The 20,368-nt window shown below is 63.4% G+C and overlaps 2 protein-coding genes and 1 non-coding gene across 3 annotated transcripts; 2 read left to right on the top strand and 1 right to left on the bottom strand.

Moving 5' to 3' along the window:
- Nucleotides 1-2,324: 2,324 nt before the first annotated feature.
- On the top strand, nucleotides 2,325-9,088 carry SLC25A18 (solute carrier family 25 member 18). The gene is made up of 10 exons (XM_029054444.2): nucleotides 2,325-2,602; nucleotides 3,674-3,738; nucleotides 4,284-4,406; nucleotides 5,286-5,341; nucleotides 5,692-5,782; nucleotides 6,134-6,255; nucleotides 6,683-6,830; nucleotides 7,794-7,948; nucleotides 8,238-8,313; nucleotides 8,468-9,088. Exons 2-10 carry the CDS (start codon nucleotides 3,719-3,721, stop codon nucleotides 8,607-8,609), a joined length of 933 nt encoding a protein of 310 aa, XP_028910277.1. The 5' UTR covers nucleotides 2,325-2,602; nucleotides 3,674-3,718; the 3' UTR covers nucleotides 8,610-9,088.
- On the top strand, nucleotides 6,534-6,593 carry MIR7418 (microRNA mir-7418). The gene has a single exon (NR_130418.1). It is a non-coding gene; the product is annotated as a microRNA mir-7418 (primary transcript).
- ATP6V1E1 (ATPase H+ transporting V1 subunit E1) lies at nucleotides 9,051-18,504 on the bottom strand. Its single transcript, XM_029054445.1, has 9 exons — nucleotides 18,472-18,504; nucleotides 15,607-15,672; nucleotides 14,948-15,057; nucleotides 13,740-13,806; nucleotides 10,589-10,678; nucleotides 10,250-10,318; nucleotides 9,898-9,992; nucleotides 9,635-9,722; nucleotides 9,051-9,334 (listed from the first exon to the last, which is right to left on the bottom strand). The coding sequence occupies exons 1-9, from the start codon at nucleotides 18,502-18,504 to the stop codon at nucleotides 9,272-9,274; spliced, it is 681 nt and encodes a 226-aa protein (XP_028910278.1). The 3' UTR covers nucleotides 9,051-9,271.
- Nucleotides 18,505-20,368: the final 1,864 nt, after the last annotated feature.

Here is a 20,368-nt window from a genome sequence, read left to right as displayed (position 1 = left end):
GTATAAAGTACATTCTTAAAATAGCGAACGGCTCTGGCGTTAATATGTGTCTGTGTGTGGAATTCTGCAGCCTGCCGGTCCGTGGCACTTATCGAGCGCTTTCTGGGTGCGGAGCACCGGGCTAAGCGCTTGGGAGAGGGCAGGACGACGCAGTCGGAAGACACGTCCCCGGCCCACGACCAGCCGAGGGTCTCGGGTCGGGGGGAGAGCGTCGGTCGACGACACCGGTTTCGCGGAAGTCACTGGGCTCGGAGTGGGTCCGGGCTCTGCCGCGCCGGGGGTCGAGTTCGAAGGCGGCCGTGACGACGAGGATGGTGGAACTTCTCCTTCGTCACTGCCCGCTTCGGGGACGCTGAAGAGTTCACTGTCGGCAGCGGAGTTCCCGGGGAAACGCTTGGGATCGTCTTTCGGTGTACCCAGCTGGGTCGAGTCCAGGAAAACGGAGGGATTTCAGATTCCCTTGCCCTTGCTCGAGTTACTCTTGGCTACCGAAAGAGGCCTCCAAGGGGTCTTCTTCATCTCATCCTCATTTCCCCATCTCCCTCTCCCTCCTGCGTCACTCTTGCATTTGGCTGTAGCCTTTATTTGCCCCTCCTTCAGCCCCATGCACGTCAAGACCGAGTCTCACGCAGGCCAGGGACTGCGTCCGATCCGATTCGCCTGTTTCCGCCCCAGAATTGGCACGTAATAAGTAAGCGCTAAACCATTCTTAGTAGTAGTAATTTTTATAGATATCCATATCCCCCTTCTTGTGGGCAGGGAACGTGTCCACAAGCTCTCTTGTATTCTCACAAGCGCATAGTCCAGTGCTCCGCACTCAGTCGATGCTATTTACTGAGCGCTTACCGTGTGCGGAGCCTTGGATTTAACGCTCGGTAAAGAACAGACCAATAGAGTTGACGGAGACATTCCCCGCCCACGATAGATCAATCAGTGGTCTTTATAGAGCGGATCCTGCGTGCAGAACACCGGACCGAGCGCTCGGTGGAGTCGGCCGACGCATTCTCCGTCCACAAGGAGTTTACGGCCTAGAGATCCTTACCCCCCTTTTTTTATTTGGTATTTGTTAAGCGCTTACTCTGCGCCAAACTTGGGGGAGATAAAAAGGGCATCGGGTTGGACTGCGGGGCTCTCGGTTTTAATGGCCATTTTAGAGATGAAGGAAGTGAGGCCCAGAGAAGTGAAATGACTTGCCCCAGGATACACAGCAGACCCGGGGAGGAGCCCGGATTAGGTCTCGGGTCCTCCCGACCCCCGGGTCCCGGGTTCTACCGGGCCACGCTGCTTCCCAACCTTTCCCAACTCTGAACTTTTAAGACTGGATCATCCTCCATTTTCTTCCTGAGCTTCCTCTCTCTCCCAGCTTTTCTCCCTCCCCCATATCTGTCTCCTCTAATTCATTCATTCAAGAGTATTTCTTGAGCGCTTACCATGTGCAGAACACGGTACTAAGCGCTTGGAATGGATAAATCGGCAACAGAGCCATCGACGGGCTCACAGTCTAATCGGGGGGGGGGGGGGGGGGGGAGGCACTTGCTGCAGAAGCTGCTCTAATCCCGCTTGCCGCAGCAGCTGGGGGAGGGAGGTGGAGGCAGAAGCAGATATTCATTCAATAGTATTTAGAGAGCGCTTACTACGTGCAGAACACTGTTCTAAGCGCTGGGGGAGATACAGGGTCATCGGGTCGTCCCACGGGAGGCTCCCAGTCTTCATCCCCATTTTACAGATGAGGGAACTGAGGCCCAGAGAAGTGAAGTGACTCGCCCACAGTCCCCCAGCTGACAAGGGCCCGGGTGGGGGATTGGAACCCACGACCTCTGACTCCCAAGCCCGGGCTCTTTCCACCGAGCCGCACTGCTCCTCTAGCCACGCTGAAGTAATAATAACGTTGGTATTTGTTAAGCGCTTACTATGTGCAGAGCACTGTTCTAACCGCTGGGGGAGATCCAGGGTCATCGGGTTGTCCCACGTGCGGCTCACGGTCTTCACCCCCACTTTACAGATGAGGGAACTGAGGCACAGAGGAGTGAAGCGACTCGCCCGCGGTCACACAGCGGACAAGTGGCAGCTGGCCCGAGGTTCCCCAGCCGACAGGCGGCGGAGCGGGGATTGGAACCCATGACCCCCGAGCCGCGCCGCTTATCGCTTCGCGCATAGTGGGCGCCGGGCGGAGGGCCCGGCTCCCTGCCGCCCCCTGGCGGGGCCAGGGCGGGTCTGCGCGGGCCAGAGGTCGCCCCGCCCCCGGCCTCCTGCGACCTTTGACCGGGGCTGCTGAGCGCAGCTGTACCCACCCCCCTCACCTTCCTCCTCCTCCTCATCCCCCCTGTGGCCGGCCCGCAGGGCCCAGGGAGGTGGGGCTCGGCCGCCGGAGGCCTCTGCAGCCTGGGGTCATTCGCTGGCGGGCCTGCGGGGAGGGGTCACACCGCCCCTGGGTGCAAAACCTGCCCCCCCGGGCCCTCCGAGGGACAGATGCCCCCGGCCCCGACCCGTCGCCGTCTACACCGCCAGCGGGCCCCGTCCCCGTCTCCCGTCGGCCCGCCCCGACCCCCGTCCGTCTACGCCGCCGGCCGGGCCGAGGCGAGCGGGCGGTGGGCAGGAGCAGGTGAGGGGGGCCGACCGCGGGGCGACCGGGCGGGACGCCCCCATCCGCCGCCCGGGGGCCGGAGGGTCGGGGCGGTGGTGACCGGGCGTTCCCCGACACCGGCGGGACCGAGTCTGGGGCCGCCGGTCCCGGTGGAAACCTGGCTGTCGGCCCGCCCGGGCGGAAGACGGACCCCGGTGTCTCCCGTCCTCCTTCCCCCGCCTGGGCTCTCCCCCCCGAAAGTTCTCCCCACGTGCGAAGCACTGTGCCGGGCGATGAAAGACACCTTTTCCGCCCTCGGAGCCGACAGTCCGACGGGGGGAGAGACGGCCAAAACTGACGGAGGCAAGAGAAAAGCGTGAACCCCCCCGCCCCGCCTTAAAAACCAAAGGGGCGATGAAATCGCCGAATCCAGAATGTGATACTGAAATACGATGATCGTTGAGATCGACACCGAACGGGTGTGCCGGAGGTGCTAAGGCCTCGTCGGTCGGATCGATCAGGGAAGGCCCCCCAGCTGGAGGTGATTTTCGGAGGGCTTTGAAGGCTAATTTGTAGTTTGTTTTTTATTAGTCTCCCCCCTAGACCGAAAGCTCATCGTGGGTGGGGAATGAGTTGGTTTAGTGTTCCGTTGTACTCTCCCAAGTGCTTGCGACAGTGCTCTGCACGCGGCGAGCGCTCGGTGAGTACGACTGACCGAGAAGGGACCGGCTCTCTCGGGCTCACGGACTCCGGGCCGGTTCTGCCCTTGTGGCTCTTTGCCACACCCAGCCGGGGCCCCCCGGCCGCCTCTCCGTTTCCACGGTCTCCTGCCTCGGTTTCCCCCCGAAGACGGCCGAAGGCGCTCGTGGCCGAGGGGGCCGGGCGGATCCCGACCGACGACCCGGACTGGCCGGCGGGCTCGGCGGCGGGCAGCCCGAGGAGGCCTCCTCCTCCTCCCCCGCGATCGACTGATCGATCGAGGACGGCCGGGCCGGTTGCTGCCCGAGCGGAGGAATCCGGCCGGGGGGGGCGGGGACCGGGCAGGGGCCGGGGAGTCTTCCCCCGACGGCCGGAAGGGCAGCCCCTCTGACTCCCAAATCCTCTGACCAGGGGTTTTCCTCCTCCTGCCCCGGCTGGGGCCGGTGACCGGAAGGGATGGCGGACCAGAAGATCAGGTGGGTCCCCCCTCCCCCACCCCCAGCCCCGCCGTAACGGGGGGCCTCCCCCCCTCCCCCGCCATCCGAGAACGGTCACGACATTAATGAGCGCGGACCCCGTGCTGGGCGCTGGGGCGGATCCCGGGTTAGGAGACCGGGCCCGGGTCCCGTCCCACCGGGGGTTCGTTTTCCCCATCTCCGTTCTGCAGAGGAGGAAATGGGAGATTCAGAGAGGTCGAGTGACCCTCCCGAGGTCACACGGCTAACCAGTGCAGGGCCCGGACGCGGGCCGCCCGATTCCCTGTCCCGTGCTCTTTCCATGGGACCACGCTGCCCTCCGTCCTCCTCCTCCTAGGTGCTAAGGGTCATAAACCCCAACCTCCCCCCCAGTCGGCCCAGGGCCCCCAGAGACGGAGGGAAACGGGAGGATGGGAGCCTGGACAGGACGACGGGCCGGAAATCGTGGGCGCAGGGTGGGCGCCGAGAGCCCGAGCCCGCCAGGCCCGGTCAGGGCGGCCCCCAGACCCCTCCCCTCCTCCTTCCTCTCGCCCTGCCCTCGGCAGCGTCCCCGCAAAACTCATCAACGGCGGCGTGGCCGGGCTGGTGGGGGTCACCTGCGTGTTTCCCATTGACCTGGCCAAGACGAGGCTGCAGAACCAGCAGGGACCGGCCCAGTACTCGGGAATGTAGGTGTCGGGGCTTGGGGGGAGGGGGCGGGGGGTGAGTGGTGCTGGGGGTGGGGGTCTGTCCGCCGGGTGGAGGGGCGCGGGGAGTCGACCGTGCCGGGGGGAACTGGAACGCTGGGGTCTGGGGGGAAGGAACAGGGAAGGGGAGGGCAGTCGGCCGGCGGGGAGTGGGCGGAGGGTTGACCGGGCAGGAAAGAGCCCCCTTCCCCCATCCCTGCCCCGCAGGGTGTCCCTGGGGTGGGGGGGGGAAGAGAGAGAGATATTCGGAGACCCCCCGGGAGGGTGACACCTTTCCGTGAGGAAGCGGGAGAGTCTCGAAATGTGTGAAATCTGCCTTTATGAGCATATTGAATTCAATGCATTTACATTTACTGAATGCTTACTGTGTGCAGCGTACTAGGCGCTTGGGAGGGTACAATATAACAGTCATTCGGTCGTGTTTATTGAGCGTTCACTGCGCGCAGAGCCCTGTACTTAAGCGTTTGGGAAGTACCAGACAGAGACGATCCCTACCCGACAACGGGCTCACGGTCTAGATCTCTCGGGCTGCCTGCCCGAGACTGTCTCTCCGTCTCCGCTCCCGCCCGGGACTGTCTCTCTGCCGTCTCTCGGCGTCTGCCGCCGTGTCTCTGTGTGCCGGCACTAGGCCGGGGGGGTCCGCTCCGCCCGAGACCAGATCTTTTTCTCCCCGGAATCAGCCGGGCGATTCAAGCCCCCGCCCCCTCCCCGGCCGAGGGTCCCGGACCCGGCGGGCCGAGGGGGTCCGAGCCGTGGAGGGAGGCCCCCGGGGCCCGGTGGGAGGCCCTGGCCGAGCCAGAGGGGGGTCCGGGGCTGGGGGAGGGACTGGCCCCATCCCGTCCGTCCGATCTCCCCTTCCAGGCTGGACTGCCTGGGCAAGACGGCTCGGGCCGAGGGCTTCTTCGGCATGTACCGAGGTAGGCGGGCCGTGCGACCTCAGGCGAAGCCCCGACCTCCCCGAACCTCGAAATGGGGCGGGGGGAGGTTGGACACCCATCGCGACCCCAGACCGTCCCTGCCAGCCCGCCCGGGGATGGGTCTCCGCCTCCTGGTTTTGCCCCCGTTACGTACAGAGCGCCGTACTAAGCACTTGGGAGAGGACGACAGAATTAGCAGACACGCTGCAGTCCAAGCTCTTTCTGGGTTTCGCGTGGGGTCCCCCCGGCCCGCCCCCCTCACCTGGATGGAGCCCCGTCCCCCGGGGCCTTCCCGGCGGGGCGGGGGGCGGGCGAGGGGGGCGGCTCAGGCCCGCCGGTCCCTCCGCCAGGGTCGGCGGTGAACTTGACCCTGGTGACCCCGGAGAAAGCCATCAAGCTGGCCGCCAATGACTTCTTCCGCCAGCTGCTCCTGCCAGACGGGTAGGGAGTGGGCTGCGGGCTCCTGGGGGTCTGGGCACGCGCGTGCCCGGGTGCGCACCCGGGAGACGTGCGCGGCCATCCGCGTGCACAGAGTAGTAGAGCGTGCGTGTCGTCGAGCGCCCGGCCAGCGTGGTGCCCGCTAGGAGGCGGGTGTGCCCTTGGGGCTCTGAGCTGGCAGGCCCCGACTTATTTGCGGGACTTGGCCCGCGGCGTCTGGGTGGCGGAGGGTGGGCTCCCGGTGACCGACCGGTCCGCGGGTCGGGCGACGGCAGGGGGGAGCTGAGGTGGGGGAAGGAGATGGCGGCGGGGGGCCGACCGTCCGTCCGTCTCCGGGCCGGGACCCGTCGGCAGTGGGAAGGAGCTGACGCTGGGGAAGGAGATGTTGGCGGGGTGCGGGGCCGGGGCTTGCCAGGTGGTGGTGACCTCCCCCATGGAGATGCTGAAGATCCAGCTGCAAGACGCCGGGAGGCTGGGTGAGACGCCCCCCCCGGGGGCGGGAGGGAGGGGAGGGAGGGACGCTTCCCGCCTCGGTTTCCGGCCCCATTCCGGGAAGGTGGGGAGGGCGGGCGGGGCTGGAGATGGGGCGGACTGGGTCCGCGACGATTTTCCGGGGTCGGGCCAGCCCCGGGGAAGATGGGCAAGGGGTCCTTCTCCTCGAAGGGCAGGAGGGCGGCCCCCTCCGGGGATGGACCTTGGGGAGAGGCCTGGGCTCCGGGGCGCGAGCCGGGATGGGAGAAGTCAGTCGGTCCGTCGTATCTCTGGAGCGCTTCTGCGTGCGGAGCGCTGTGCCGAGCGCTCGGGAGATTCCGACGGAACGGGATGACAGACTCATTCCCTGCCCACGACGAGCTCGAGGACCCTCCCCCGGCCTCCCCCGACTTGTCTCGTCCTCCTCTGCAGCCGAGCAGCAGCGAAGGGCGTCCGCCGGCCGGTCCCCCTCCGCCGGCCCCGTCCCCTCGCGCCCCTCGGCCGCCCTCATCGCCCGGGAGCTGCTCCGCACCCAGGGCCTGGCCGGGCTCTACAAGGGGCTGGGAGCCACCCTGCTCCGGTGGGTGCCGGGTCCCGGCCGGGGACGGAGGGGCACGGGCTCACCGTCCCCGCCCCCCGAGCCTGGAAACTCGCTGTGGGCGGGGAACGTGTGTTTGTCGTTCTCTTATACTCTCCCAAGCGCTTAGTACGGCGCTCCGCACAACGTAAGCGCCCAAGTGCCACTCAGCGAATGAAGGACTCTGCTTCGGCGCAGTCCTGGACGTGAGGCAGCTGGGGCCCCGAGGGTCAGTCGGCCCCTCAGTCGTATTTATTGAGCACTTACTGTATGCAGAACACTGTACTGAGCACTTGGGAGAGTCCAACAGAAGAATGTAACAGACCCATTACCTACCCACAGTGAGCTTACTACCTGGGGGGAGGAGACAGACATTAATAGAAATAAATGACAGATCTGGACATAAGCCGTGTGGGGCTGGGTGGAGGGGGGATGAATAAAGGGGGCAAGTGAGGGAGAGGCAGAAGGGAATGGGAGAAGAGGATAGGAGGGAGGAGTCAGGGAAGGCTTCTCGGAGGAGATGGGCCTTCCCCTGAGAAGCAGCGTAGCTTAATGGATAGAGCCCGGGCTTGGGAGTCGCAAGGACCCGGCTTCTAATGTATCTAGAACGGTGCTTGGCCCGTAGCGAGCGCTTATCGTTGCCATCGTCGTCGTCGTTATTATGGCCTTGGGCCAGTCACTTCACTTATCTGTGCCTCGGTTACCTCATCTGTAAAACGAGGGCTCCATGCGGGACGGGGACTAACCCGATTACCTCATGTCTACGGATACTTAGAACGGCGCTTGGCACATTGTAAGCGCTTAACTACCACAATTATTTTTACGCGCTTAAATGCCACACTTATTATCATGCACTTAACAGATAACGATTGTTATCATCATTATGCACTTCTATGCTATTATCCTTTATTCCTAATTATTTTTATTACCGTCACCGTTACCGGGCCCCTCCCTTCCGGCCCTCAGGGACATCCCGTTCTCCGTCATCTACTTCCCGCTGTTCGCCCACCTCAACGGGCTGGGGATGAGCCAGGCCGGCGGCAAGGCCCCCTTCCTGCACTCGTTCGTCTCGGGCTGCGCGGCGGGCTGCGTGGCGGCCGTGGCCGTGACGCCCCTGGACGGTGAGCGCGGCCCCCCGGTCCCCTCCTCCCCCTCCCGGCCGGGGGCACCGGGACAGAGGGACGGACGGGTCGCAGGGGGCGGAGGGGAGGGTCCGGGACCCCCCCAGCGTGGGCCCGGGCCTCGCTTTAGAGCTCGGGGCCTCCGGCCCTCCCGGGCACGGACCCCTCACGCCTCCCACCCCCGGCCTCCGGGGCCCACCCCGTCCACCCCGTCCCTGCTGCTCCCCCGCCCCCAGCCCCCTCCGCCCGTCACCCCAATCCTGCTGCTCCTCTCTACTGGCCGGCTCAGTCCTGAAGACCCGCATCCAGACCCTGCGGAAAGGCCTGGGCGAGGAGTCGTACGGCGGCCTCGTCGACTGTGCCAGGTGAGAGCGGCGGCGCCCGCCCTGGCCGGGGGCAGCCGGGCTCCTCGGGGCGAGGGCTCCGGGACCGTCCCGGCCGAGCCCCTCGGGGCCCGGGGAGGGCGGCGCGGCGGGCCCGGAGGGGGACGGCCCCCTTTCGACGCCCCTCTCTCCCCAGGAAAACGTGGGCGCTGGAGGGCCCCTCGGCCTTCATGAAGGGGGCGGGCTGCCGCGCCCTGGTCATCGCCCCCCTCTTCGGCATCGCCCAGGGCGTCTACTTCATCGGCTTCGGAGAAATGGTCTTGGGCCTCTTCCAGTAGCCCCGGCCCCGGGCTCCGCGGCTCCCTCGCGGCCCCCCCGACCGGGCCGCACCCGCCGCCCCGCTCCGGCCCCGGGAAGGCCTTGCCCGCTCGGGCCTGGTCTGCCCCGTCGCCGAGCAGGTGTCGGGTCAGTGGAGGGGAGGGGTGCCCCCAACCCAGTGCCCCGGGGAGACCCCGGCCCCCACCACTCCCTGCGTGAAAGAGGGCCGGTGGGGGTCACGTCTCCCTCTCCTTCCCCCCGCTCTACCCAAAAGAGGGGCCCAGAGGACCCAGCTCCCCGCCCCACCGTGCCCCCTCCGTATTCCCCCCGCGCCTGCAGACGGGCACGTGGTCGCCGAACGGGGCAGGAGGGGAGGGGGTCACCCAGGTCGCCGGCCAGGGCTGGTGGATAGAGGCCCAGGAGAAGCCCCCCCACCCCTCTCACCCCACACAGGCACAGAGTGAGACACCTTTGCCTTTAATAAATAAAGCAACACAGACTCAGGGCTGGAGCCTCTGACTCCCGCCGATGGCCGAGGCCACCTCGGGGCCAGGGCGGGGCAACGGGGTGAGGGAAGAGGCGGGGGTGGTCCGGGCTTCAACCTACCCCTCCCCGGGAAGCGGCGGCGCGGGGACCCCGAGTCTCGGCGGGGCGGCGGGGGCGGGAACGACCGGCCCAGGCTTCAGTCCAGGAACTTCCTGTTGACGTTGGCCCCGAACAAGGCCCCGCGCACCTCCGGCATCATCTGCGGGGAGAGAGTGGGCCGTGAGGGGGGCGGGACCCGCACGGTCCCCGCGGGCCGGTGGGGGGCCGACGGTGGCTCGCGCCGACCCTGAGGCCGAGCACGGGCGGGGACTTTGGTCGGGGTTCCTGACCGATCACGAGAGCGGGTGCGCGTCCGTGCACGTGGCCCTCTGGTCAAACAGACGGCGGCGAGGGGGGATGGGGGGAGGCGGGGGGTGCGTGCCGCCGTCCCTGACCTCCTACCCGCCCCCGGCTCTGCCGTGCCCGGGGGCGGGGGCCCGGCTGGTGGGTGGCCACTGACCTGCTGGGCGATGAGGTCCAGGCGGCTCTCCAGGGTGTTGGACACCTTGATCTTGCGGTCGCCGTTGTAGAGCTCCACCCCGCCGGCCCTGGACGGGGGAGACGGCCACGTGGTCCCTCCGCCCCGCCGCCCATCTCCCGCCCCGTCCGGCCTCCGATGCGGGGAGGCCGGAGGGTGGGGCTCGGCTCTCTCCCCCCCGGCCCCCGGCCTCCCGCCGGAGGCGGACGGGGTCCGGCGGGGAAGGGGCGGGCCGGGCGCCTTACGTTTCCTCGGGCAGGTACTGCTCCTGGTCCACCTGGACTTCGACGTCCTTCTTGGTGGCGATCTTGTACATGGGGATGGCCTTCTGCACCGCGGCCTGTGACGATCACGGTAACGGTAACGACGGTATTCGTTAGGCCCTTCCCACGCGCCGGGCGCCGCACTGAGCGCTGGGGTGGGCGCGAGCCAGTCGGGTTGGACGGTCCCCGTCCCACGTGGGGCTCACAGTCTTAATCCCCATTTTACAGGTGAGGGAGCTGAGGCCCGGAGAAGTCAAGCGACCCGCCCGGCGACGGCCTCCTTAGAGCTAGGCCGGGCCCCGGGGTTGCGGGGAGGGTCGGCGGGGTCCCGTACCTTCACCAGGGGGAAGTCTTGCTTCCTGCAGCGGACGGTCACGCGGGGCTCCAGCAGCTGGTACAAGCCCTGTCGCGACGGAAGCGTTGGCGGGAGAGGCCGACGGGGGCGAGACGGGTGGTCTCGCCCGGCCTCCCCGTCGCCCCAAACCGGCAACGGCCGGCGAGGTGGCACGCCGGGGAGGGGGTTATCCAATCCCCGCCTCACGTGACGGCGACTTCGTGGAGGTGGGAGGGACCCCCCGGCCCACCCCGAAACCGGGACCGGGGCAGTGGGGGGAAGGGGGTCCGGGCGCCGGGAGGGAGGGCCCGGCTCACCGAGCGGGGCCTGGGCCGTTACCTGGAGGACCAGGCCGTCCAGCAGTGCCTGGTACCTGACGTTGTCCTTCACCACCTTGGTCAGCCTCTGCTTGGCTTCACTCAGCAGGTCCTGCCCGCGAAACAGACAGGCCTTGGCGCCGGGCCCCGGAGCTGCCCCGCACGCCGTGGGTCCGGGAGGGACGCCTCGCCCCCCCCCCCCCACAATCCCAATCCCCCCCTCACGTCCCCGGGGGGAAGCGGGCCGAGGGGCGGGCCCGGGCCCGGGGAGGGGCGGTCCGGGCCCCTTCTGCCTCCCGGCCCGCGTCCCGCTCCAAGCGAGAGTTTCTCCCCGGCCTCCCTGAGGAGTTCCGGTCAGGACTAGGAAGATCCAACCCAAGATGGTGGCTCCCTGCCCCGCTGGCTCCTTCTCTGCCACTTGTCAGCTGTGTGACTGTGGGCAAGTCGCTTCTCTGCGCCTCAGTTCCCTCATCTGTCAAATGGGGATGAAGACCGGGAGCCTCGAGTGGGACAACCTGATTACCTGTAGAACAGTGCTCACCACATAGTAAGCACTTAAAAAATACCAACATCATTATCATTCTCTGCCCCGCCCTCCCTAATATCCCAGGATCCTTCTGGAAATTTCTGAGAGATGCCTGGCCCCGTGGAAGGAGCAGGAAAGTGAGTACTCCGCGTGCGTCTCTCCTCACGTGTCGGTTCCCGGGCGCCCAGAACAGTGGTCGGCGAGAGCCGCCGCTCGCGGCTCCTACCACCTTGTGCTTGGGATGGGGAGAACGTGAGGCCCGCCGAGCCGGGGTGGGGGCACCCCGCCACCTCGGGGGCCCCCGCGCCCCGGCGGGCGGGCGGAGACCGTGGCGGGCCGACGGGGTCGCGCAGCGACGCCTGGCGCTAGTTGGCAGGGGCCCACCGAGGCACCCGAGCTTCCTCTGAGAAAACGCAGGGGCGTCGCTCCCTTTGACGGAGGGCTGCCGAGCTCCTCGGGAGCGGGCGGTCGAGGGACTGCGGCGTTGAGGTCGTCGCACGCTAAGCGGTGGGCCTTCTGCCCCATCGCTGGCTTGTGGAGGAGAAGCGGCTGGGGGGCAACAGGGCGCCCCCCAATCCTGGGATACTTAGCCAAAGTAGGGGGGCGACGGGGACAGGAAGGGGAAGAGTCTAACAGGCGGCTCCTGCTATTCAGGGATTTGTAGCGTGGTGTAATTCCTCTGATTATTAGGGTTACGCGTGGCCCAGCGGACAGAGCCCGGGCCTGGGAGTCAGAAGGTCGTGGGTTCTGATCCCAGGTCTGCCGCCTGTCTGCTCTGTGCCCTTGGGCAAGTCACTTCACTTCTCTGGCCCTCGGTTCCCTCATCTATAAAACGGGGATTAAGACGGTGAGCCCTCTGTGGGACGGGGACCGTGTCCAACCTGATTATCGCGCATGTATCCCGGCGCTTAGAACGGTGCCCGGCCCATGGTAAGTGCTTAGCGAATACCATCATTATTTAGTGCCCATCGTGCGCCTAGCACTGTGCTGGGGGGGCGGCGATAGAAGGTCATCGGGTCGGGCTCAGTCGCCGGGCCCGCGACTCCCACCTGACGAGGCAGGGTGGGCAGGCGTTTTATCCCCCATTGTACAAAACAGAGGCGAACTGAGGCTCAGAGAGTGACTTGTCCAAGGTCGCCCAGCTGCGCCTGGTAGCCAGAGCTCCTGATGCCCAGCTCTCTATCCTTGTCGCTAGATCCCACTGCTGAGCTCTGATTTGCGGACTCGGGGAGGGATGAGGATTCTGTTTCCCCGGGAATGCCGATCTGCTCTTCCATCTTGTCTCTTTGCTTGTTCCTTGTCCTAAGCCCCTCTTCCCCCTCCTCTTTCTTCTTATCTACCGCACTTGGATACCAGTTCAGGAGAGTGTGTGTGTTTGTGTCCCACCCTCTCGTCCCCCAAGGGTTGGGAGGGGCTGGACCGGTTTGGGCTGGTAGGGGGAGAGCAGGGGTGGGGCCTGCTGCTTCAAAGGTGCCTGGGCCCAACCCCACTGCCTCCCATCCCCTCGCCATCAATCAATCACTCCTATCTGAGCGCTTACTGTGTGCGGAGCACTCTACTAAGCCCAATTCCCAGCAGCGGGTCAACGGGCGGGCCCGCTACGGCGGACACCCGCCCTCGACCCGCCTCCCGAGTGTGCCCGGACGGGCCTGGAGTTTCCTGGCTTCAGCGGGAGGGCCCAAAGCAAGAGGAGGCGATGAGAAAGAAGAAAAGACCATAAGAAAAATAACAACGCTATTTGTTAAGCACTTACTCTGTGCCACGGTGCTCTGCACGGAGTAAACGCTCAGTAAATACCATCGCTTGATTGCCAAGCATGGGGAGAGGTCCTCAGGTTGCACACGGTCCCCGGCCCCCATGGGGCTCACGGACTAGCGGAAGGGAGATCGGGTTTCGGTTCCCTGTTTTATGGAAGAGGAAACGGAGGCCCAGAGCAGGAAGTGACTCGCGAGAGGTCACGGGGCAGACAGACGACAGAGCCGGGATTAGAACCCAGCTCCTCTGACTCCCGGGGCCAGGCGCCTTCCACTGAGCCACATGGCTTTGCCAGTGTGGCCTGAAACCTGGGGGTCTTGGTGATGATACTAATAATAGTGGTATCTGCTAAGCGCTTACCGTGTGCCAGGCACCGGTCTAAGCGCTGGGGTGGATACAAGCGAATCGGATGGGACGCGGTCCCTGTCCCGCATGGGGCTCACGGTCTTAATCCCCATTGGACAGATGAGGTAAATGAGGCCCAGAGAAGTGAAGTGACTTGCCCTAGGCCACGCAGCAGACGAGCGGAGGAGCGGGGATTAGAACCCAGGTCCTTCCGACTCCCTAGTGGCTCTGCCCACTAGGCTGGGCCGCAGCACCGCATCTGCAGGGCCCGCGTGCCAGTCTGTTGCGGGGAACGGTGACAGAGAGGCTCCTTCTTCTGGGATAATCTTCGCTCGGGGAAGGCGGCACAGCACCGCCGGCCTGGATGCGGCCGACCCGGACCACAAGCCGACGGGGAAGCGTGGGAGCCAACGCACAGGCTGCAGACATTCCCGGGGGGGGGCGCGACGCCAACCGGTGTGAGAGACGGTGACCCCCTTGTCTGGGCTGAGCCCCCGGGTGCCCGGGAAACCCCGCGGCCTGGGGCTGCCGGGGCCCGGCCACTCACCGAGATCAGGTCATCTCTCGCACGCAGCACTTTCAACCTGGCCTGATTGAGCAAGTTGGACATCTGACTGCGAGGCGGACGGGAAGACCCCCAAAAAAAACGAAAAGGAAAAATCAGCGGGAGCTTCCGGGCACAGCCAGTTGTGCCGCAACCCCCTTCCTCGAGGAGGTCTGGACAGGTATTCGTAACTATTATCATCATTTTGGTATTTGTTAAGCGCTCGCTATGGGCCAGGCACTGTACTGAGCGCTGGGGAGATAGGAGGTCATCAGGTTGGACCCAAGCCCACAGAGGACTCCCAGTCTCCCGGGGAGGGACAACAGGTACTGAACCCCCATTTGCCAGATGGGGGATCTGGAGGTACAGAACGTCTACCCCAGCGCTCAGTACAGTGCCTGGCACATGGCAAGCGCTAAATACCACAAAAGCTTGTGTGGGCGGGGAATGAGTCTGCTTCTTTATGAGTGTACTCTCCCAAGCGCTTACAGTGCTCTGCACAGAGCTGATTTTTAAGAAAAAATTGGCTGATTTTTAAGCAAAAGAGAGAGAGAGAGTGTAAAGGACTTGGCCAAGGTCACCCAGCACACAAGTGGCGGAGTCAGAATTAATAATAATAATAATGTTGGTATTGTTAAGCGCTTACTATGTGCAGAGCACTCTAAGCGCTGGGGGAGATACAGGGCAATCAGGTTGTCCCTCGTGAGGCTCACACTTAATCCCCATTTTACAGATGAGGGAACTGAGGCACAGAGAAGTGACTTGCCCATAGAATCTGGATCCTCAGACGGCCAGGCCCACGCTCCTTCCTCTGCGCCACGCTGCGGCCAGCCGCGTCCCTCGCCCCAGCCCGGAAGGTTGACCCAGGGAGGGGACAGGGAAGGGAGGAGAGAGGTCTGCGGACCTCCCGGGAGAAGCAGCGTGGCTCAGTGGCGAGAGCCCGGGCTTTGGAGTCAGAGGTCATGGGTTCGAATCCCGGCTCTGCCACTTGTCAGCTGTGTGACTGTGGGCAAGTCACTTCACTTCTCTGTGCCTCAGTTACCTCATCTGTAAAATAGGGATGAAGACTGTGAGCCCCACGTGGGACGACCTGATTCCCCCGTGTCCACTCCGGCGCTTAGAACAGTGCTCTGCACATAGTAAGCGCTTAAAGACCAACATTATTACTACTCGCCTCCCCCCGCGCCTCCCCGGGGACCCCCGCCGCTTACATCTTCTTCTGCTGCTCGATCTGCTTCTCCTTCTTCTCGTAGTACTCCATGATCTTCAGCCTCTGCGTCTGCACCAGCCGACCTTTCTCGATGTTGAACTCTTCTTCGGCCTACGGGCGGGGGACGGGGAGGCGGGTCGGGGGGGGGCGGGCCCGAGGCGCCCTCCCCCGCCGCAAGCGGGAGGCCTTCGCCTCTCGGAAGGGAGTCCGGTCCCTCCTCTCCCTCCGACTTGAATGTCCCGGACTCTCCCCGGCGTTGAGTACGCTGCTCTGCCCGCAAGAAGCGGGCCGATAAATACCACCGACGGACTGAAAAGTAGCATCATTTTATCCCTCATCCTCTGGGGGAGATCAAGAGAAGCGGCGTGCTCGAGTGGGTAGATCACGGGCCTGGGATTCGGAAAGCCCCGGATTTTAATCCCCGCCCCACCGCTTCTCTGCTCTGCGTCTCACTCACCTCATCTGTCGACTGGGGATTAAGACCGTCAGCCGCACGGGCGGGGGTCTATCTACCCCAGCGTTTAATACAGTGCCCGGCCCAGAGTAAGCGCTTAGGGGCAGCGATAACCCTCTCGTAGTTCCCTAATTCAGGTCCCGGCCGACGGCTCCTCTCCCTGACCCCCGATTCGCAGCCTCGGCTCCCTCCCCGCGGCGGCGTACCTTGGCGTCGATCTCTTCCGCCTTCTCGTTGGCTTCTTGCTCGATGAAAGCCATCATGTGCTTGATCTGGAGGGACGGAGGAGGTGAGTCCGCTCTCGGGGAGGGAGGAGGCCACTCTTCCCCAGTCCCTCCCGCCGCCCACGGTGCTCCCGGTAGGAGCCGGAGGAGGCCTGCGCGGGACCGGGTGATCCCGCCCGGGGTCCGGCCACAAGGCGATCTCCCGTCTACCGTCCCTGGAGCCACGTGGGCCGCCGCAAGAACTGGACTGTAAGTCCCTGAGGGATCCCGACTACTTTATTGGGCCCCTCCCGATTCACTTAAATCTACCCCAGTGCTCAGCGGGGTGCTTGCCACGTAGCAAACGCTTAATACCGTAAATAATAATAATATTGTACTTTCCTTAGCTCTCAGTACGGCGCGCAATAAATGCCACTAATCGGTTCTGGACTACGCGGTCGAAAAGGGGGGCTTTATTGAGGGGAGAGGAATGTCCCCCCGTCTTTAAGATCTGGGGATCCACAAGTACTCGGCTCGTCCTCGCCCCACACAATAGAAGCGTTTACGTGTGCTACAAAAGCCCCCGAACGAGGCTTCCCGGTTCCAACCGGTTGTTCCCCTCCTTCCCCAGGCGGGATCGGGGCCGCTGGGCTGTTGACTGTCCGGGAAGTCCATTGTGTCCCGTGACCATCAGCTCCCCTAATCCTCAGGCTCCTTAAATTCCATCCCGGAGGCCAAAGAATCCGGCTCCTGAGCCAGTCCGCTCCTCCCAGACTCCACCGCCCAGCCCTGGAGATCAAGCAGTGGCATTTATTCGATATGGCATTCAATAAATAGTATCGAATTTATTGAGCGCTTACTACGTGCCGAACGTTACGCGATTGTATCCGCTGAGCGCTTACTGTGTGCAGAGCCTTGCAGTAAGCGCCCGGGAGAGTCAAAAACAATAAACAGTCATACTCCTTGCCCACAAGCGGCTTAGTAATAATGATAATAATGTTGGTATCTGTTAAGCGCCGACTATGGGCCGAGCACCGTTCTAAGCGCCGGGGGAGATACGGGGTCATCGGGTTGTCCCACGTGAGGCTCACAGTTCATCCCCACTTTACAGGTGAGAGAACTGAGGCCCAGAGAAGTGAAGTGACTCGCCCGCAGTCCCACGGCTGCCGAGGGGCGGAGCGGGGATTCGAACCCATGACCTCTGACTCCCAAGCCCGGGCTCTTTCCACTGAGCCACGCCGCTTCTCCAGTACCAGGTGGTTAGGAAACAATTAGCAGACACCCTCTCCGCCCTTTAAGGAGTTTACAGTCAACACTAAGAGAGACCCAACGCTCCGAGCCAAGGTCACACGACGGACAAGTGGCGGGGCGGGGATTAGAACCCGGGTCCTCTGAGTCCCAGGCCCTATCCGTTAGGCTGCTCCAGTCCCCGCTGGGTCCCACGGGCGGGCCCGGGGATAATCCCCGGCACGTGGAGTGTGAGTCAGAGTTTTCCAAGGGCAGGGCCCTAAACCCATCAGGTGGCCAGTGGGCAGTGCAGGATCTGGGCTAACAGACTGGTGGTGAAGGCGCCCGGTACGTCAGACCGCAGGACGGGCCCGGGCAGACCGGCCCGGCCGGTGCTGCGGCACCCGTTGGTCCCCACGGCCCGGGCACAGGGCTCAGGGTGACCCTCGGGCCCGGAAAAAGCGGCACAGCCTAGCGGACGTAGCCCGGCCCTGGGAGTCGGGACCGCGGGCGAGTCCCCTTTTTTAAAAAAACGATTAAATATCAGGCGCTTCCTATCGGCCCGGCACCGTACCGGATGCTGGGGTAGCAGCGTGGCTCGGTGGGAAGAGCCCGGGCTTCGGAGTCGGAGGCCACGGGTTCGACTCCCGGCTCTGCCGCTCGGCAGCTGGGGGACCGTGGGCGAGTCACTTCACTTCTCGGGGCCTCAGTTACCTCGTCTGTAAAACGGGGATTAACTGTGAGCCTCACGTGGGACGACCCGATGACCGTGGATCTCCCCCGGTGCTTAGAACGGTGCTCCGCACATAGTAAGCGCTTAACAAATACCAGCGTTATTATTATTATTATAGAAGCTAACCGGGGTCCATATCCCACATGGGGCTCCCAGTTCTGATCATCATTTTACAGATGAGGGAACCGAGGCACAGAGAAGTGAAGTGACCTGCCCGAGGTCACACAGCAGGCAAGGGGGCAGAGCCGGGATGGCAACCCAGTTTCCTCCGACTCCTGGGCCCCGGGTCTTTCCACTAGCGCTTACGTCGGTGCTTGGCGCCTAGTAAGCGCCTAAGAAAGACCACCGTTAGCGGGGCTCCGTGGCAAGAGCCCGGGCTTGGGAGTCCGAGGTCACGGGTTCGAATCCCGGCTCTGCCGCTTGTCAGCTGTGTGACTGTGGGCTGGTCACTTCAAGCGCTTAGTCCAGTGTTCTGCCCACAGTAAGCGCTCAATAAATACGAATGAATGAATGAATGAACTTCACTGGGTCTCAGTGATCTCATCTGTCAAATGGGGATGAAGACTGTGAGCCTCCCGTGGGACCACCTGCTGACCCTGGATCTCCCCCAGCGCTTAGTCCAGTGCTCTGCACCTAGTAAGCGCTTAACAAATACCCGCGTTATTGTTATTATTAAGTCACTGCGCTGCTCTGGGCCTCAGTTCCCTCCTCTGTCAAATGGGAGCCCGCCTGATGACCCTGGATCTCTCCCAGAGCTTAGAACAGTGCTCCGCACATAGTCAGCGCTTAACAGAGACCAGCATGATGACGATTAGGGGGAAGCGCTTAGAAATAGGTGTGAAAAAGGCCAAGACGATGAGCCGGGCCGGATCCCCTCCCTCCCTCCCTCCCTCCTCCCAAGGCGGCACCTGCTTCTGGACGTCGGCGTCGCTGAGGGCCATGGCGGGGCCGGTGGTGGTTGTCTGCCGGTGCCGGCGGTGAGGACGGGCCCGGAAGCGCGGCCAAGGGCAGAGGGCCGGGCCGGAGGGCTGCAACTGACAGCTGGGCTCGGCCGCTTCCGCTCCTCTTCTGCCCGCCTCCCCGTTCCGCCCCGGCAACAGAGGCTCCGGCGTCTCGGCCAATGGAAAGGCGAGGAAGCCCAGGCCCCCCCGTCGGCTCCGGCGTCTCGGCCAATGGGAAGGCGAGGAAGCCGAGGGCGGCCCCGCCCCTCCAAGGCTCCAGCCTCTCAGCCAATGGGAAGACGAAGTAACGAAGGGGGGGCGGCCGGCTCCAGCGTCTCAGCCAATGGCAAGTCGAGAAAGCGAAGGGAGTTTTTTTTTCCTCCCCTCCGCCCCACCAACGCGCCCCGCCTCGACTCGAGCGCCTCCGCCAATAGGAAGACGAGGAGGCCAAGGGGAGCCCCGCCCCTCCCCGGCTCCGGCGTCTCGGCCAATGGGAAGGCGAGGAAGGGCAGGGAGGCCACGCCCCCTCTCAGGACCGCCCTGGGGGGGGCGCGTGACCCGTCGCCCCGGGGCTTGCTGGGAAATGTAGTTCCTGAGGAAACCAAGAGGGGCGCGTTTAGGCCTTTAAGGGCGGGGAAACGTGGAGGGTGTTCGGATTAACAAACACCACTATTATTATTATTATTATTATTATTATCATCATCATTATCATCCAGCTGGTTTAGAGAAGACCCCTCCCTCACCACAAGGACCAGAAACCCCCAGGTGGTTTTGGAAAGCAAAGGACTCTGGGTATCTGGCACCTTTTTTTTTTTTAAGGTATCTGTTAATGGCATTTTGTTAGGCCCTTCCTCGTGTCAAGCCCAGTTCCAAGCGCTGGGGCAGATACAGGGTCGTCAGGTTGGCCCACGTGGGGCTCCCAGTTTTAATCCCCATTTTGCAGATGAGGTCACCGAGGCCCAGTGAAGTGACCTGCCCACAGTCCCCCAGCTGACAAGTGGCCGAGTCAGGATTCGAACCCAAGACCTCTGACTCCCCAGTCCGGGCTCTTTCCACTGAGGCACGCTCAGGACAGCACACGGTGAGCGCTTAATAAATACCGGTAACGGTTTGATCGATGGGATGGATTTAAAGGACCCACCCAGTTCCCCAGGGGATTCCATAAATCCCAAAGCCGCACCCCATAATAATAATAATAATAATAATAATAATGGGGGTATTTGTTAAGCGCTTACTATGCGCAGAGCGCTGTTCTAAGCGCTGGGGAGATACGGGGTCATCAGGTTGTCCCACGTGAGGCTCACAGTCTTCATCCCCATTTTACAGATGAGGTCACTGAAGCCCAGAGAAGTGACTCAGCTGACAAGTGGCAGAGCCGGGATTCGAACCCATGACCTCTGACTCCCAAGCCCGGGCTCTTTCCACTGAGCCACGCTGCTTCTCATAAGGAGGCATCTTTAAAATGGGGATTTTTACTGTGAGCCCCACGTGGGACAACCTGATGACGTTGTATCTACCCCGGCGCTGAGAACAGTGCTTGGCACATAGTAAGCGCTTAATAATAATAATAATGTTGGCATTTGTTAAGCGCTTACTATGTGCCGAGCACTGTTCTAAGCGCTGGGGTAGACACAGGGGAATCAGGTTGTCCCACTTGGGGCTCACAATCATAATCCCCATTTTCCAGATGAGGGAACTGAGGCACAGAGAAGTGAAGTGACTTGCCCACGGTCACACAGCTGACAAGGGGCAGAGCCGGGATTGGAACCCATGACCTCTGACTCCAAAGCCCGTGCTCTTTCCACTGAGCCACGCTGCTTAACGAACACTGTAATCCCCACTATTATTATTATTACTCTCCCAA

Source organism: Ornithorhynchus anatinus, chromosome X4 (assembly GCF_004115215.2).
Source record: "Ornithorhynchus anatinus isolate Pmale09 chromosome X4, mOrnAna1.pri.v4, whole genome shotgun sequence".
Taxonomy (NCBI): Eukaryota; Metazoa; Chordata; class Mammalia; order Monotremata; family Ornithorhynchidae; genus Ornithorhynchus; species Ornithorhynchus anatinus.
The sequence above is the reverse complement of the archived record's forward strand: the minus strand, read 5'-3'. Positions and strand labels throughout refer to the sequence as shown.

Excerpts from the sequence above, each read along its gene's own strand:
- ATP6V1E1 (XM_029054445.1), bottom strand. The coding sequence starts at position 18,504 with ATGGCCCTCAGCGACGCCGACGTCCAGAAGCAG. Across the intron at positions 15,673-18,471 it reads ACGCCGACGTCCAGAAGCAG|ATCAAGCACATGATGGCTTT; the intron begins GTGCCGCCTTGG and ends CCGTCCCTCCAG. Across the intron at positions 13,807-14,947 it reads ATCGAGCAGCAGAAGAAGAT|TCAGATGTCCAACTTGCTCA; the intron begins GTAAGCGGCGGG and ends TCCGCCTCGCAG.
- SLC25A18 (XM_029054444.2), top strand. The coding sequence starts at position 3,719 with ATGGCGGACCAGAAGATCAG. Across the intron at positions 5,342-5,691 it reads CTTCTTCGGCATGTACCGAG|GGTCGGCGGTGAACTTGACC; the intron begins GTAGGCGGGCCG and ends TCCCTCCGCCAG. Across the intron at positions 5,783-6,133 it reads CAGCTGCTCCTGCCAGACGG|TGGGAAGGAGCTGACGCTGG; the intron begins GTAGGGAGTGGG and ends ACCCGTCGGCAG.